Raw genomic sequence first — 17,751 nt, 5'->3', positions numbered from 1 at the left:
CTGCCTAGAATCCCCCAGTAAGGGGCTAGGGGTGTGGCTCAATGGCAGAGCCCCTGCCTAGAATCCCCCAGTAAGGGGCTAGGGGTGTGGCTCAGGGGCAGAGCCCCTGCCTAGAATCCCCCAGTAAGGGGCTAGGGGTGTGGCTCAATGGCAGAGCCCCTGCCTAGAATCCCCCAGTGAGGAACTGAGGCGTGGCTCAGTGGTAGAGCCCCTGCCTAGAATCCCCCAGTGAGGAACTGAGGCGTGGCTCAGTGGTAGACGGTTTTCCTAGTATGCACAAGTCCCTGGTTTCCATCCCCATCACAATACACTATAAACTATGCTGTTCTAAGAAGAAACCCACAGGCTTCTAACAGTTCACAGGATGTGCTCCACTTGACTCTGTTCTTTCATGTACCCATGTTTGTGTGCTCATCTCTGTGTTGGCCACTGGGTAACACTACACAATGTTTTTCTTTCTGCGCATCACAGTTGGAAGGGTTTGAAAATCCCCATCCCACTGCACAGACAACAAGCAGTCGGCAAGCTTCCATTGTGTCTTACATCCATGGAGGCCAGCCTTAATTAAGCACAGCATGCTTTCCCACTGAGCTTGGATGCTACTTGGAATCCTTTTCAATGTAGTGCTCCAGGCAGCTTAAACTAAACAGCCAGGAGTGACATGCATGAAATGGATCCTTTCGGTCCTAGGGAAACGGTGGAGTGTTAGGAGCCTCAAGGGCAGTGATATCTGAAAATATTTAAAGAAAGACCATGAAGTATAAACAGTAAGAGAAATCAGTAGTGTCTTAGCCCTTGAATTTGTTGATATGACAAAAACCTGAGGCAGGACAGTTTATATAGAAGAAAAAGTGTGTTTAGCTTAGTTTACGCTCAGCTCTGGTGAAAGACCTCCTATTTGTGTCATGTGACAGGAGGGGCCACCTTAAAGGTCCCACCATCAAATAACTTCTCTTGAATTAAGGACCAAGATCCCAACACACAAACCTTCAGGGGGACAAAAAGAATCAAACTACAGCAAGGATGATAGATGCTAGAAACTGCAGAAAGAATTCCACCTAAAGATGTCTCCGATGTATAAGACTTCCAAAGGACAGATCCGTGCCCCTTCCCTAAGGCTTCCCCAGCTTTCTGCGTGGATTACTTACCTTCTCATCGCTATGACAAATGCCCCGCAAGAGGCAACGTAAGGGAGGGAATGGTTTGTTTTGGCTCACAGTCTGTGGTGACTCAGTCCATCAGGGCTGGTCATATTGTGTGTACACACAGGAAGCTAAGCATAAGCAGGAAATGGGGTGGGGCTGCAAAACCTCCAGGCCTTCCTCCAATGACAGACTCCGCTCCAGCAAGACTCTGCCTCCTGAAGGTGCCACAACCTTCCCAAACAGTGCCACCAGCTGAGGACCGAGTGTTCAAACACACAAGCCTTCGGAAGGCATTTCATGTTCAAACCACAGTATGCAAATATGTGTCTCCCTGCACTGAATACCAGGGAGCCAGGTGATTTTTATCCCACAGACTCCCACTCTTTTCTAACACAGAAGAGCTGGTGCCTTTGTTTTGGGTTGCTCCTGCTTTGGTGGTGGTGGTGGTGGTGGTGGTGGTGGTGGTGGTGGTGGTGGTGGTGGTGGTGGTTTCTGGCTTCATGAGGTTTGGTTTTTGTCTTTTTGCAATACTTGAGAATCAAACCCAGGACCTTGCACATGCAAGGCAAAATTTGCTCTGCCACTGAGCTATACATCCCAGCCCCCTCGTGGTTTGTTTAGCACTGGTAGACTGGGAAAATCTTTGAAAGTGTTGGTTGGTGGCTCCCTCTGGCAATAATGCCATCTATACAGGTTCTGTGCATTTATTAACACATTAAACACTCATGGGACTCTGCCAAGGGTCTGACTCTTTTATTCACATTGTCCAGACTCCATGCTATAACTCAAGAATGAGAGAATAGGGTGAGACTTTGGGTGTGGTGGCTCACATTTTAATCCAATTGCTAGGGAGGTAGAGAGGGGCTAAGTCTCACTGGCCACACTGTAGGTCAGCAAAAGGTCTTGAATCAAGGAGGAAGGTGTCTGAGAGAGTCATTGACCCCCCATTATAATAAAGGCAACATCATTTAAACCCCTTTAAATGAGACATTTATATCTCACACACACATACACACACGCACACACACACACAAGGCTCATCTATACATAAAGAAAGAGGATCATAAAGAAAGAGGGAGCAGGAAGAAGATAAAAGCCAGGGGTTATGGGTGTCTGGGGAAGGAAAACATATTTGTCAGATATGACAGGGCCATTGAACACAGAATTCACACTTGTCATGCACAAGATCTGCTCAAGAAAAAGCCAACCAAAATCCAGCCGAGATAAGAGAGGGTCTCATGAATTCTTCATGAAATCTCACCCCTAGCTAGCTATTGGCAGTCGGTGTTTTCTGGGAGAGGGAGAGTCAGTTTTCTCCAAAGAGATGGGGGATGGATACAGGAGAATCCCAGCAGCTAACAGACCAGCTAGCCTGGAATTTTCAGTGGCACGAGAGAATCTGTCTCAAATAAGGTGAAAGGCAAGGACTAATTCTTAGAGTTCTCTTCTGACCTACATACATACACCATGACACATAAGTGCTCAAATGAACACACACACACACACTACACAGATACACAACCTCAAAAAATGAGATTTCTTTTTTGAATAGGGTTCTTATCCCAGCAATAGAAACCTTAACTAAGACGATACCTAAGACTCAACACCTAAGATTGTGTTCTGTCCTCCACACACATGTACTTGCTCCTGAAGACATATCTGCACACACACACACACACACACACACAAGAAAATGGTAAGACTGTCTTCTTGGAGCTCTTAAGGATTATAAGTTTAAAAGGAGACACAGGGCCTGTCATCCAATCAAACACATTCTCACCATCTGGATGGAACTTCTCCCCAGGCCGATTGTTGGACATTCTTCACACCAAGGGACAAAGGGGCTATGTGGTCTTCCTGGAGAGCCTGGAGTTTTACTACCCAGAACTTTACAAACTGGTGACTGGAAAGGAACCCACCCGGAGATTCTCCACCATTGTGGGTAAGTGCCTTTGCTACCAGGGGCAAGGGAACCCTAGTGGGAGGATGTGTGTGAGTGTGTATGTGAGTGTGCACATGTGTGTGTGCATACATGTGTGTGTACATGTGAGTGTGTGCATGTGTGTGTGTCATGCAAGTGTGTTACACGCTTGTCAGTGTGTGTGCATGTGAGTGTATGCACTTGTGTATGTGTGTGCATATGTGTGTCTCTGAGGGATAGTGACATGCTGAACTCTTGGGCTGCCCATCATTTATTTTAACTGATGACACAAGACAGGTGATGGGGACAAACTGAAGCGTAGACTAAGAGCACTGGATGATCATTAATCACCCCTCAAAACAGGGCTGGAACCAGGGCAAAAGTTTACTCTATCCTCAGAATCCTCCTTCCCGAGAGTCCTTGAGTCAGTTTATGCTCTACCTCATGTCAAACCCCAGGATCCCTTTATCCAATCAAGACCTGCTGTGGTGGCCTCTCGGTTCTCCAGGGGTCACTTTGCCAGTTTAGAACCAAGACACAAATCTTCAATTTGACCACAAGGTCCCTAAATACAACATGTTCCAGTTCCTCTCTGACATTCCTCTCCCCTCCATCTTTCCTTCCCTCCCTTTCCTTCCAATATTGCTGCCCTGTCCCTCCAAACCTCAACCTCGGCCCCAACCCCCGTGACACACTCTCATGACCCCACATCCAGACTGTGTGGAATCCTCACAGTCTACTTATAATGTTATCATTTGATTTTTATAAGCATCTGTCTGTCTTTCTACACAATAAGATCTACTGCAATGAAGGCCTGTTTGGCTCACCCTAAAATCCCAGTGGCTAGTGGGAACTAAGAGTTCAGTAAACGCTGCTCTCCCAGCCTGGCAGTCCATGCTTATAATCCCAGATAATTGGGAGTCTAAGTAGGCAAATTCAAGGTAAAGAACAGCCTGGACAACGCAGTGAAACTTTATCTCCAACATGTTACAGAACACTAGAGTGGTATAATTCAATCCACTACATTGCAATAAATAAACAAAGAAATGTTGATAGGTATATTTGTTGATGTCCTTGTTCCTGTGACAAAATACAAAAGCAATTTAAGGAAGAAAGAAGGCTTTGGTTTTTTGGTTTTGTTTGTTTGTTTGTTTGTTTGTTTGTTTGTTTGTTTGTTTTGAGGGTACAAAGCCATCATGGTGGGGAGGACCTGGTGGCAGGAGTGTGAGGCAGCCAATCACAGCACATCCACAGTCAGGAAACCGAGAGGAAGAGACAAATGCTGGTCTCCGCTCACTTTCTCCTTTTCACTCAGTCCAGGGAATGGTGCAGCCCACAGTTAGAGTGTATCAGTTAACCTCATGGAGACAATTCCTCGCGGGCATGCCCAGAGGTTTGCCTCTTGGGCGATCCTAGATCCTGTCCATTAGGCAACATCTCAGTGAGTGTCTGAGTGAGTAGATGCCTCCGCCACTGCCCCACACCTCAGGTCTGACTGGGTACCCACTTCCTCCACAGTGGAGGAAGGCCATGAGGGCCTCACACACTTCCTGATGAACGAGGTCATCAAACTGCAGCAGCAGGTGAAAGCCAAGGACCTTCAGCGCTGTGAGCTGCTGGCCAAGTCCCGGCAACTGGAGGACGAGAAGAAGCAACTGGGCCTGATACGGGTGGAGCTGCTGACCTTCCAGGAGCGATATTACAAGATGAAGGAGGAGCGGGACAGCTACAATGACGAGCTCGTCAAGGTCAAGGATGACAACTACAACTTAGCCATGCGCTACGCCCAGCTCAGTGAGGAGAAAAACATGGCGGTGATGAGGAGCCGCGACCTCCAACTCGAGGTGGGGATGCCTGGGCTCCGGCTGAACTGAGGGAAGGGAAAAGAAATGTCTGGGGGCTCCGGCCCCTAGAGGGGCACATGCAGATAGAACACACAGCCCTCCCCCAGCTTTGTGCCCCAGATAAGCGGGCGGTGGAGGGTGGAGGATACAGACTCTGCGGAGGCACTAACTCCACCATGCACCTGGACTCATCCACCTAGATCCATTCTGCGCTTGTGCAGACACATGCATGGTAGTCAGAGGGTGATGAGCCTAAATCCACACTGCAAATGCACAGGCTTGTGGACAAAGGCTCATGGGAAGTTAGGGGACCTAGATCCACTCTGCATACATACAGACATGGGCACAAAGGCTCATGGGAAGTTAGGGGACCTAGATCCACCCTGCATACATACAGACATGGGCACAAGGGCTCATGGGAAGTTAGGGGACCTAGATCCACTCTGCATACATACAGACATGGGCACACAGACACTTTTCCAGGAAAGATGAGAGGAGACATTGGAGACTCGGGGCTGAGGGTGTATGAAGGGACCAGTGAGACTCGGGGCCACATATTGTGATGCTCACAAAACTTAATGGAAGAATGGAAAGCACCTGTTGGGTAGGTGCAAATTCCTAAGAGCCTGTATTTACAGAGCTAAGCATGGTTGCTGGCACAGGAGACAATCAGTATATTTAGCAAGGGGCAACCACCAGCCAAATGATTGACATATAAATGAATTTACCTCCTAAGTAGAAAAGTGCAAGGTTTTCTTCATTTCAATTTTTGTTTATCTGATTGTTTTTATTCTTCTGAGACAGGCTTTCACTATGTAGCCCAGGCTGACCTTGAACCCACCAGCCTTCCTGCCTCAGCCTCATCAATTCTGGAATTATGGGCCTGTATTGCTGTGCTCTCATCTTTCCTTTGGTTTATTGATGGCTACCATATTCCTAGCTCTGTTCCAGGTGTCTGAACCTTAAGACTAAGATGCCCATGGAACTCTTGGATGATCCACCTGACTATTTGAGATGTAGGATATCAAGAATAGAAGATAAAGCCACGTATGGATGTTTGCACCTGTATCCTAGAACTCAGGAAGCTGAGGCAGGAGGATTACAAGTCTCCATGCTGACCCAGCTCATGCTACATAAGAGCAAGACTCTCTAAAGTAAAAAGGAGGATAAGGAATGAGGAGAGAGTAGGAGGTGCTGTTTACTGCTCCCCCAAAGGCACAGGGAACCCCATGGGAAATGGGACAGGAAGGAGAGGAAGCAGAGGAAGGTGACGAGTAGTGGAGCACTGTCTTCCAGATGTCACCTGGCCATGGCACTCCTGAGCTCCCAGGAGCTGTGGTTAAATGCATGAGCCTGGCTCATAGATGCCTTGCCATGGACCGGGGAAGGGCCTATGCTCCCCCAGTCCTCCCTAAGAATCTACAAACAGTTCATTGCTAAAGGAGAGAGAGACATCTTCAGTGGTGTAGCCATTGGTAAAGTGTCCATATTCCTGTCAATAATCCTACATTTTTATCCCTATAAAGCAACCCTAGTGAAACTCACTGGGTCCCCCAAAAATGGGGAAAACAGTCTGGAAGAGAAAGGGGATCAGCAAGAGTGGAAGGGGGCAAGAGAGCTTAAGAGGGTAAATATGATTTTTAAAATTAATAAAGGGTGTACATGTGCGAAAATGTCAGGATGAAACCCATTGTTATTCACAATTAACACATTTTATTAATTTTATTATTATTGATATTGTGATGATAAGTAAAATATTATTGTCTTGATATAATTTAATATAATATCATTTAATAATAAATAGACTGAGAAAGTAAGTCAGGGGAAGAAATGTAAAACAACCAAAACAAAACAAAACAAGTCAGGACCTCTTGGCTCCTTCCATCTTCTTAAATGGTTAGAGAAACAGTAAGCCTGGAACCAAATGAGTGAATGGCATAAAAGGGGGAGGGAGGGAGAGATGGTGCGGGTCCAGACCAGGAGCATGGTGAGAACTCCGGGATTTATTCTCCCAGTGATGGGAAGCCACTGACGGATTGCGAGGTGGGGAATGACAGCTGATTTATCTCTCGGGAGGCTTGCTCTGGCTGCAGGGTGGAAAGCAGACTCACAGGATATTTATTAAGCACCTGCCATGAGTGAGACACTATGCTAAGCACTGCAGGGGGACATGAGGATAAATAACGGGAGCTCTACTCCGGTCACGTACAATTTAATGAAGTGGACCGGTCAGTAAATAGACTGTGCGAATTCAGGAGGATTGAGTCTTCATCTCAGCACGAAACCAGGCCTGGAGGGTGGATGCTTATACTCCCAACATGAGAGAGAATGAGGCAGGAGAATCACAAGTTCAAGGCCAGCACTGGCTATATAACAAGTCTGAGGCCAGCCTGGGTGACAGAACGAGACCTGGCCTCAGAATTAATGGAGGGCTGGAGAGAGGGCTTGGAGGTCAAGAGCACTTGATGCTCTTTCAGAGGACCAAGGTCCACCCACATAGCAGCTCACGCCATCTGTAACTCCAGTTCCAGAATATCTTATGCCCTCTTCTAGCCTTCCTAAGCACCAGGCACATGTGTGGTGCAGACACACATGCAGACAAAACACTCATATCCATAAAATAAATAAAATCTTTTATTTGAAAGGGAAGTTCTATCTTTCAGAATTCAAATTTTCACTTCTGACTTTGTGGCCTTATTGGCTATGGCCTTGGAGTTTGTGGGTTGTTTGTTGATTTGTTTGTTGTTTGTTTATTTGGTTTTTCTTTTTCTCATTTGCACAAGAGATAAAGGTAACAGTATCTGTGCCCTAGAACTGCCGAGAAAACTCCATAAATCTTTCACAGAGTAAGTCTCACACATGTGTGGGACTGGAAGTCTGGACACAACCTGAGACCACTTTCTTGGGCTGAGCTTCAAAAATGCTGAATAGCAATTCTTTATAGGGATCAGGGAGAAGGGGTCTCTGGGCTGTTTTACTTAGGAGTCAGAAACACAAGTCTGTAACAGAGACTTAGAAGTTTCCTTCTTAGAACTTTATTCTGAATTATGATGGATGGATGGACAGATAGATGGATGGGTGGATGGATGGATGGATGGATGGTCAGATGGATGGACAGATGGATGGAAGGATGGAGGGAGGGAGGGAGGGATGGATGGGTGGGTGGGTGGGTGGATGAATGGATGGATGGATGGATGGATGGATGGATGGATGGATGGATGGTCAGATGGACAGACAGATGGATGGATGGACGGATGGACAGATGGATGGATGGAGGGATGGATGGATGGACAGGTGAACAGATTGATGGATGGATGGAAAGTCAGATGAGTGGGTGGATGGGTGGGTAGGTATTAGAGGCATTGCATGTGTCAGGAAATGTATATGTAAGTGTGTGTGTGTGTGTGTGTGTGTGTGTGTGTGTGTGTGTGTGTGTAGGAGTATAAAAGCCACAGGACAACTTCAGCCATCTTTGTTCTCTCAGGCACCACTCACCTTGTATTTTGAGGACAGGCTCTCACTGGCCTTCAACTCACCTAGTAAGATGGACTAGCTGGCCAGTGAGCCCTCCCAGCATTCGGGGTATAGGCACACACCACTGCACCCAGTTTTTGATGTGGTCACAGGGGCTCCAAACTGAGGTCCCGATGCTCGGAGGGCAAGCACTTGGCCAAGCGAGCCATCTCCTCAGCCTTCTTCCCAGCATTCCTTGACAACCATCCTCACCCCTCTGCTGGCGTGCTTGTCTTCAGATCGACCAGCTCAAACACCGACTGAACAAGATGGAGGAGGAATGCAAGCTGGAGAGAAATCAGTCCCTCAAGCTCAAGAATGACATCGAGAACCGGCCCAGGAAGGAGCAGGTCCTGGAGCTGGAGCGGGAGAATGAGATGCTGAAGACAAAAATTCAGGAGCTGCAGTCCATCATCCAGGTGAGACGCACCACCCTTGTATAGGGGAGAGCTAGGTGGGGCAAGGTGGGTGTACCTGAGGAGGACAAATACCAAGTCCCAGCTCGCTAGTACAGGGTCACAGACAATGCACATCAGCCTTAGCACTGAACCTCCTCCCAACATAAAGTAAGAATGACTACAAACCATGCTGTTGGCACAGACTGACATCATATGCAAGGGGTTTGGCTTGTTGTTGTTATTGTTGTTTGTTTGCTTGCTTGCTTGTTTACTTGCTTAATTTTTGGCCAGACCTAGTGGTTCATATCTGTATACTAGCCACTTGAGAGGTTGAAGTTAGATGACTGCAAGATTAGGGGCTCCCTAGGACAGCAAAATGTGTTCAGGAGCAACCAGGACAATCTGGTGAGATCCTGTATAAAATTTTATAAGTTTAAAGAGGGATGAAATGTAAATTAGTAGTAGTGTCCCTGCCTAGAATGTCCCTTTGAGGGACTGAAGTGTGGCTCAGTGGTAAATCACCTACCTAGCATCCCCCAGTGAGGAGCTGGGGCGTGGCTCAGTGGTAGAGCCTCTGCTTAGAATCCCCCAGTGAGGGGCTGGGGCGTGGCTCAATGGTGGAGCCCCTGCCTAGAATCCCCCAATGAGGGGCTGGGGTGTGGCTCAGTGGTGGAGCCCCTGCCTAGAATCCCCCAGTGAGGGGCTGGGGCGTGGCTCAGTGGTAGAGCCTCTGCTTAGAATCCCCCAGTGAGGGGCTGGGGCGTGGCTCAGTGGTAGAGCCCCTGCCTAGAATCCCCCAGTGAGGGGCTGGGGTGTGGCTCAGTGGTAGAGCCCCTGCCTAGAATCCCCCAGTGAGGGGCTGGGGCGTGGCTCAGTGGTAGAGCCCCTGCCTAGAATCCCCCAGGGAGGGGCTGGGGGCGTGGCTCAATGTAGAGCATGTGATTTAGATTTCTGATGCCCCGAATTCAATCTGATGGCAGTGCCTTAAACATTCTAGGCAGTCTCTATCGCTGAATTCTAACCTCAGCCCTTAATATAGGTGATAATACTTATAAAAGCAAAGTGACAAATGAGAATCACTGTCCACATGGACGCCAATGCCCTGGCTCTGGGAGAAAAGAACATTCAGGGAGACTTGGAGATCCCCAGACACTATACTGAGTGTGATTCCCTATGCGCCAACCTCAAGCACCTCCCATATTTGTCACCGCAGAAATGGGTGGCTACAGAAAGAGATTTAATACTCACTGAGGGTTAATGTTCCAAATACATGTGCAAGGGAAGAAAACACATCTCTGTCCTTCTAGAATGACCCCCAAGACTGCCCTGGGGCTCAGTGTTCTTGAAGCAGAGACTGGTTCTAAATTAGCGGAGTCTGCTCAGTTGGTGTTTCAGGGGGATAAGTGGAATGCAGAGGTGTTTCCCTTCTTGTCCCCTCTGAAGTGTCTTGAGGAATCACAGATGTTTCTCTCTTCTGCTGGAACAGAGCAGTGGGCTCCGGGTTTCCAGCTTCTTTACAGGTAATAAATTCAAATGATAATAAGTCGCTGAAAGACCCAAGACAAATTCCCTCGTGCATCCGCTGTTCCGCCACAAAATCTTCAGCCATCTTGGGGCTGCCCGGGGCTAGCTCCTTTGTCTTCCTCCGGTACTGATCTCTGCTCCTAACCCCACCAGGCTGGCAAGCGCAGCCTCCCTGACTCAGACAAGGCCATCTTGGACATCCTGGAACATGACCGGAAGGAGGCGCTAGAGGACCGGCAGGAACTGGTCAACAAAATTTACAACCTACAAGAGGAAGTCCGTCAGGCGGAGGAGCTGCGGGATAAGGTGGGAGTGCTATGGGTCAGGAGAGCAGCAGCCAGCCAGTGCCTTTAACAGGAGTTTCTGGTGTCATACTCTAGTCTGAATTGCCTGTACTGTCCCAGCATCCAGCCCCATTGTGGTTTGTAAATGAGGAGTGTTACTGCGGTCCCAGCCATCCCCTTGCCACTCCAAGCAGCCACCAAGGATGTGTTTCCACGGTTCATTGATCAACAATCCACTGGTGATTGGCCAGCTTCTTCCCATAGTCCCTTTTGATCAGATAACTGGCAATCAAAACCAAATTAACACACCTAATCTGGGAGGGCATGAGCTAACTGTAGCCACTAAGTGAACAGCCATTGGACTGCAGAGATAGCTCAGACGTAAAGTGCAAGCATAAAGATTTAGATTCCTATGACCCATTTTAAAAGCCAGGCATTGGCAAACACAGAAGTGGATGCTCACAGTCAGCTAGTGGATGGATCACAGGGCCCCCAATGGAGGAGCTGGAGAAAGTACCCAAGGAGCTGAAGGGATCTGCAACCCTATGGGTGGAACAACATTATGAACTAACCAGTACCCCGGAGCTCTTGACTCTAGCTGCATATGTATCAAAAGATGGCCTAGTCGGCCATCACTGGAAAGAGAGGCCCATTGGACATGCAAACTTTATATGCCCCAGTACAGGGGAACGCCAGGGCCAAAAAAAAAAAAATGGGAATGGGTGGGTAGGGAAGTGGGGGTGAGGGTATGGGGGACTTTTGGGATAGCATTGGAAATGTAATTGAGGAAAAGATGTAATAAAAAAATTTTTTTAAAAAGCCAGGCATGGTGACACACCCCCATTATCCTAGTATTTGGGAGGCAGAGACTGGAGGATGCCTAGGGCTGTAGTCAGTGAGTTATAGGTTCTATGAGAGACCCTGTCTCAAGAAAAAAAAAAAGAAGATGATGAAAAATATAGAGAAAAAAATGTAATATTGGCCTATGGCCACATGTATTCCCATTTGCATGTGTATACACATCACACACACATCACACACACACCACACACACATACACGAACACCACAAACACATAGCCACATACAAACATGCACACCATATACATGTAGACACACACACAGTCACACACACTCATAGACACACACACATGCATACCACATACACATAAACACACACAAACATGTAGCCACACACCACACACACACATAGCCACATACCACACACACATGCACACCACATACATGTAGCCACACATACATACACACACACAACCACAGGGACACACATGCACACCACATACACATAGCCACACATACATGCACACTACACACACATACTCGCACACATACACAGCCACAGGCACACACATGCACACCACATATACATAGCCACACACACATGCACATGCCACACACACACACCACACACATGCATACACCACACACATACCACAAATAACTTGCACATACCACACACACATATGCACTCACATACCCACACATACATGCTCATGCAGAACACACACACTCTCTCACACACACAGCCACTCTCCCTAACCCCTTGAAGACCCAGAATCTCATTGCTCTCTCGAATTGCTCTCTCACAGTACCTGGAGGAGAAGGAAGACCTGGAACTCAAGTGTTCAACCCTGGGGAAGGACTGCGAAATGTACAAGCACCGCATGAACACAGTTATGCTGCAGCTGGAGGAGGTGGAGCGGGAGCGGGACCAGGTACAGTGCCACCCTGGACGTGGCAGACCGTGAGGATGCCCAGCAGTGCTTTGGCACATGCTTGTGGTCCCTGGCCATGTGGTCTGTCTCCCCAACCTTAGAGAGCTTCCTCATGAATCCATTGTCTCTGTCCCCAGTTCAGAGATACATTCCATGTCGGGATAAGTGGGTCAGAATGCACAGGCCTTAAGGGATCAGGGAGGCCTGAGCTGCAGCCCAGTGGCTCCCAAAACAAAGCAAGGTACTTAGCTGGTCTCTTTAGTAAAATGCAGAAGCTGAATTCCAATCCTGTAACTCATAAAGTGTAAGCCCAAGGCAAGGGATCCACATGAAGGCTCAGTCTCCACATATGTAAAATGGGACTGGTTTCTACATTAGTGTGGTACAGACCCTGGGGGATGGGGGTAAGACACAGCCCTTCACACTGTCCCTGACACATGGCAAGAGCAGGTTAGGGTTACAGGATGCAAAAGTGAGAGGCTGGGATGCCCAAACTTCAGAGACAAGCAGGGTGAGCTAGTGAAGGCTTCCCTTCTCAGCCTGTTTCTGTTTAGGAGACAGAAACAGGAGGATCATAAGCTCAAGACCTGCTGAGGCTATAACAGTGAGTTGAGCATCAGTGGGGCAACTTAGTGAGACCCTGCCTCCAAATAAAAAGCAAGAAGATAGCTGGAAATAGAGCGTAACAGTAGAATGTGTACCTAGAATTCCCCAGTGAGGGGCTGGGGAACATGGCTCAGTAATAGAGCCCCTGCCTAGAATCCCCCAGTGAGGAGCTAGGGGGCGTGGCTCAGTGGTGGACCTCCTGCCTAGAATCCCCCAGTGAGGGGCTGGGGGCGTGGCTCAGTGGTAGAGCCCCTGCCTAGAATCCCCCAGTGAGGAGCTGGGGTGTGGCTCAGTGGTGGACCTCCTGCCTAGAATCCCCCAGTGAGGGGCTGGGGGCGTGGCTCAGTGGTAGAGCCCCTGTCTAGAATCCCCCAGTGAGGAGCTAGGGGGCGTGGCTCAGTGGTGGACCTCCTGCCTAGAATCCCCCAGTGAGGGGCTGGGGTGTGACTCAGTGGTAGAGCCCCTGCCTAGAATCCTCCAGTGAGGGGCTGGGGGTGTGACTCAGTGGTAGAGTACACACCTAGTACATACAAGGCCCTGGATTCAATCTACAATATCTCGGGAGGAAAGAAGAGCAGTAGTATACAGTGGGTCCCTTGACTGATGCCTGAACTAGAGGTGATGCGTATCTCTGCTTTACTTTAGTTTGCTTTGGGTGAACACGTAGCTCTTCCTTGGCAGGCCTTCCACTCCCGAGATGAGGCACAGACACAGTACTCACAGTGCTTAATCGAGAAGGACAAGTACCGGAAGCAGATCCGAGAGCTGGAGGAGAAGAACGATGAGATGCGTATTGAGATGGTCCGGAGGGAGGCCTGTATTGTCAACCTGGAGAGCAAGCTCCGGCGCCTGTCCAAGGACAACGGCAGCCTCGACCAGGTAGGCTTAGCTAGCCATGTCCCCATACCCATGGCCAGGTGACCCCCAAACCCTGCTGCTGGCTGACCAGAGCAACCCCAGCTTACACGGTCATCATTGTGTCCCCTGCCCCTACTACTGTGTGTGTGTGTGTGTGTGTGTGTGTGTGTGTGTGTGTAGGTCTGTGTGTGTCTGTATATGTCTGTGTGTATGTCTGTATGTGTGTCTGTGTTGTTTGTGTGTGTCTGTGTGTTTGTATATCTGTGTGTGTCTATGTGTGTGTATGTGTGTATCCGTATGTGTGTCTGTGTGTAGGTCTGTGTGTGTCTGTATATGTCTGTGTGTATGTCTGTATGTGTGTCTGTGTGTAGGTCTGTGTGTGTCTGTATATGTCTGTGAGTATATCTGTATGTGTGTCTGTGTGCTTGTGTGTGTCTGTGTGTTTCTGTGTGTCTGTGTGTGTCTATGTGTATGTCTATGTGTGTCTATGTGTCTATGTGTGTATGTAAGTATTCGTGTATGTCTGAGTGTATGTCTGTATGTATGTCTGTGTGTTTGTGTGTGTGTCTGTGTATGCCTGTGTGTATGTGTGTATGTGTCTCTGTGTGTGTGTCTGTGTGTGTATGTCTGTGTATCTGTGTTTGTGTCTGTCTGTGTGAGTGTCTCTGTGTGTCTGTGTGTTTGTGCACGTGTGCCCAGGCCTCTGAGATGGCTGGGTGGATAAAGGTGCTTGCCCCCAAGCCTGATGGCCTTAGTCCCATCCCTGGGACCCTGGGACACAGTACCAAGGAGGACAACACTAGCAACCTTAAAGTTAGGCGTTTCAGTGACATTCCAGGGTGGCCCCTGCCTGGCTGAGTGACTCAGATCACTTTCCTAACTTTCTCTGCCTCTCAGTGGATCACAGCCAGCAGCAAGCCTCCCCTCGGCACTCTATGACAATGTGGAAGGACACCAGGATTAAGATATCCTGTGCTTGTTAAAGTCACTGGTGCCCATGGGTGAACACTCATTAGTAGACAGAGAGGCAAGTAAGTCTATGTCTCCCAGGAGCCCCCTTGACACCTAGATATGAAGGAACACTGCTGCCATCCCTACAGGTGACATGTGATTGCTATAACTGAGGATCTACCAAACTCTGTCCTGGGCAGAGACTGCATAAAAATACGACAGTATAAGATGGGTCAAGAGTTTACCAGGCAGGCGTGAGAAACTGAGTTCAATCTCCAGATGTGTTTAAAAGTGGGGGATGGGCACGCATGGTGGTGGGTGTCTGTAGTCCCAGTGCCGAGGAGGTAGAGACACACAGACCCTGGGGCTTGCTGCCCAGCCAGACTGTACTATTGGGTGAGTTCCAGGTTTGGAGAGAAAGAGAGAGGCAGAGACAGAGAGACAGAGAGAGAGCACATAGAACAACCATGATAGAAAGTGCCATGCAATTAAATCCTCATTTTCAAAGAAATAGAATATAGACTTGGCAGTTAGACACAGGCAAAGTTGTGGTGTCTGAACTGTGGTGTATATTTCAAATTCAAGGGCATCATGAAACCCATGAAGGAAGCCTTCTCTTTGGGGTTCCAGAAAGACCCCTTGCTTGCGAAGTTCTGGAAGCCATGGGCCCCACCTGGAAGTCCCCTAGTCAGACTTCTTCTGGCCACATAGACCAACTCAGCCTCCAGTCTTGCCAATGTGCCTCTTTCTCAGGAAGACCTTCCCTGACCCCTGTAGCAGAGCTCAGGAGTTCCAGGGCTGTGATTTCATCCTCAGAATGGTACAGTTTGTAATTTGCGTGAGCCCCACACATGAGCTCCTCTACAGTAAGCCCAGCACTAGACACAAAACTCTTCCATGAGTAACCTCTAGATGTCTTTATGAAGCTAGAGTCCCCTCACCCATATTGGGGCAGGAGCAGCACAGATGGTAGTCTAACCCTGGAGATGGTATGAGCCAAGACCAAGAGGCAGCCAGCCAGCAGGTGACTAGCAAGTGATGGTCCCAGATGTCTGTTGGACTGGAAAGCATGAGAGATAGGGAGAAGAAACAGACCCATGTCAAGGTGTGTTGATGAGCCATGACATCCAGGTGGGTATTCAGGGAGTCAGAAAAGATCAGCCCAGGCTGAGTGTCACACTTGGGTACCCAAGGGGGAAAACATCACACCATCAGCCAGCTTGCCTTATGTGTACTACCAACCTTCCCTCATGCTCATCCCTCTTGTCTAGAGTCTGCCTAGACACCTTCCAGCCACCATCATCTCACAGAACCTTGGAGACACCAGCCCCAGGACCAATGGCCAGGAAGCTGATGATTCTTCAACCTCAGAAGAGTCTCCCGAAGACAGCAAGTACTTTCTGCCTTACCACCCGCCCCGGCGCCGGATGAACCTAAAGGGTATCCAGGTATCCGGGGGCACAGGTGGGAGGCAGATGGTGGCAGGGGAGCCCCATGCAGGTGTGAGGTAGCACCTGACTCTGCTTGGGTATGACATGACCTGTTACAGTCCTAGACATAAGTCATGCTTGCTTGCAGGTATTCATTTGTTTGGAAAGCAAGAGCATGCATTAAGAGAATCGTCTTCAGATTCCATTCCCAGGCCCCATGTTGGGAGCTCACAGTACAGCACTGTCACTTTGGTTGCTACCCAGGGAGATTCAGGACATGTGGCTGGTTCTGAGGGAGTTCATGAGTCGATGGGTGGGTAAATGGGAGGATGGATGGGTGGTTACACCAATGGATAAATGCATGCATGCATGGAAATTTGGGTAGGTAGGAGGATGGAAGGATGGATGGTTGGGAGGATGAGTAGATGATTGATGAATGGCTAGTTACATGGATGGATTGATAGATGGATGAACTGATGGATTAATAATGCCTGGATAGAATGGTGGATGATGGAGGGCTGGGTAGATGAATGGGTGGTAACAAGAATGAATGGTTGACTGATGGATGAGTTAGGGGTGGATTGATGGATTGATAACTGAATGACTACATGATAGATGGGATTGATAACTGAATGGATAGATGGGAAGATGGTGGTTGGATAGTTACACGGATAGATGGTAGATTGGTGGGTGGTTGGGTCAATGGACTGTTGAGTGGATAAATGGATAATAAGTGGATATATGAATGGATGGACAAGTATGAATGTATGAATGGATGGATAATTACATGGATGGGAAATGGATGGATGGATGAATGGATGGATGGATGGATGGATGGATGGATGGATGAGGAATGGATGATAGTGGATGTGTGAATGGAAAGATAGATTGTTACATGGATGGGTAATGGATGATGGGTAAACAGATGATAGATTGATGGGAAAGTAGATGGATTAATGGATAAAAGGATTGATGATAAATGGCTACATGGATGAATGAATGGTTACATGATTGGAAATAGATTGGTGGATGGGTGATAAATGGATAAATGGACAGAAGGATGGATGGATGGATGGTTTAATGAGTGATTTCATGGATTGATGTTGCGTTGATAAATGGGTAAATGGTAAATTAATAGGTAGATAGGATGGTGAATGAATGAGTGGGTGGATGGATGGATGGATGGATGGATGATGGATGGTGGCTGGATCTGTGAATGAATGGGTAGTTATGTGGATGTTACATGGGTGGATGGATGGATGGATGGATGGTGGCTGCATCTGTGAATGAATGGGTAGTTATGTGGATACTTACATGGGTGGATGGATGGATGATGGATGGTGGCTGGATCTGTGAATGAATGGGTAGTTATGTGGATGGTTACATGGGTGGATGGATGGATGGAGGGATGGTGGCTGCATCTGTGAATGAATGGGTAGTTATGTGGATACTTACATGGGTGGATGGATGGATGATGGATGGTGACTGGATCTGTGAATGAATGGGTAGTTATGTGGATAGTTACATGGGTGGATGGATGGA

The 17,751-nt window shown here is 48.3% G+C and overlaps 1 protein-coding gene across 1 annotated transcript in view; it reads left to right on the top strand.

The window, feature by feature from the left end:
• Nucleotides 1-17,751, top strand: part of Card11 (caspase recruitment domain family member 11) — a gene marked incomplete at its 5' end in the record, with an annotated part of 57,634 nt that overhangs the window by 16,023 nt on the left and 23,860 nt on the right. Inside the window, 7 exons of the mRNA XM_029477657.1 lie at nt 2,950-3,087; nt 4,585-4,910; nt 8,663-8,842; nt 10,499-10,651; nt 12,239-12,364; nt 13,652-13,849; nt 16,051-16,227. Of these exons, the coding sequence (XP_029333517.1) occupies nt 2,950-3,087; nt 4,585-4,910; nt 8,663-8,842; nt 10,499-10,651; nt 12,239-12,364; nt 13,652-13,849; nt 16,051-16,227 (1,298 nt within the window). The remainder of the gene's footprint in view (nt 1-2,949; nt 3,088-4,584; nt 4,911-8,662; nt 8,843-10,498; nt 10,652-12,238; nt 12,365-13,651; nt 13,850-16,050; nt 16,228-17,751) is intronic.

The sequence above is a fragment of the Mus caroli genome, chromosome 5, assembly GCF_900094665.2.
Source record: "Mus caroli chromosome 5, CAROLI_EIJ_v1.1, whole genome shotgun sequence".
Taxonomy (NCBI): domain Eukaryota; kingdom Metazoa; phylum Chordata; class Mammalia; order Rodentia; family Muridae; genus Mus; species Mus caroli.
The sequence above is the reverse complement of the archived record's forward strand: the minus strand, read 5'-3'. Positions and strand labels throughout refer to the sequence as shown.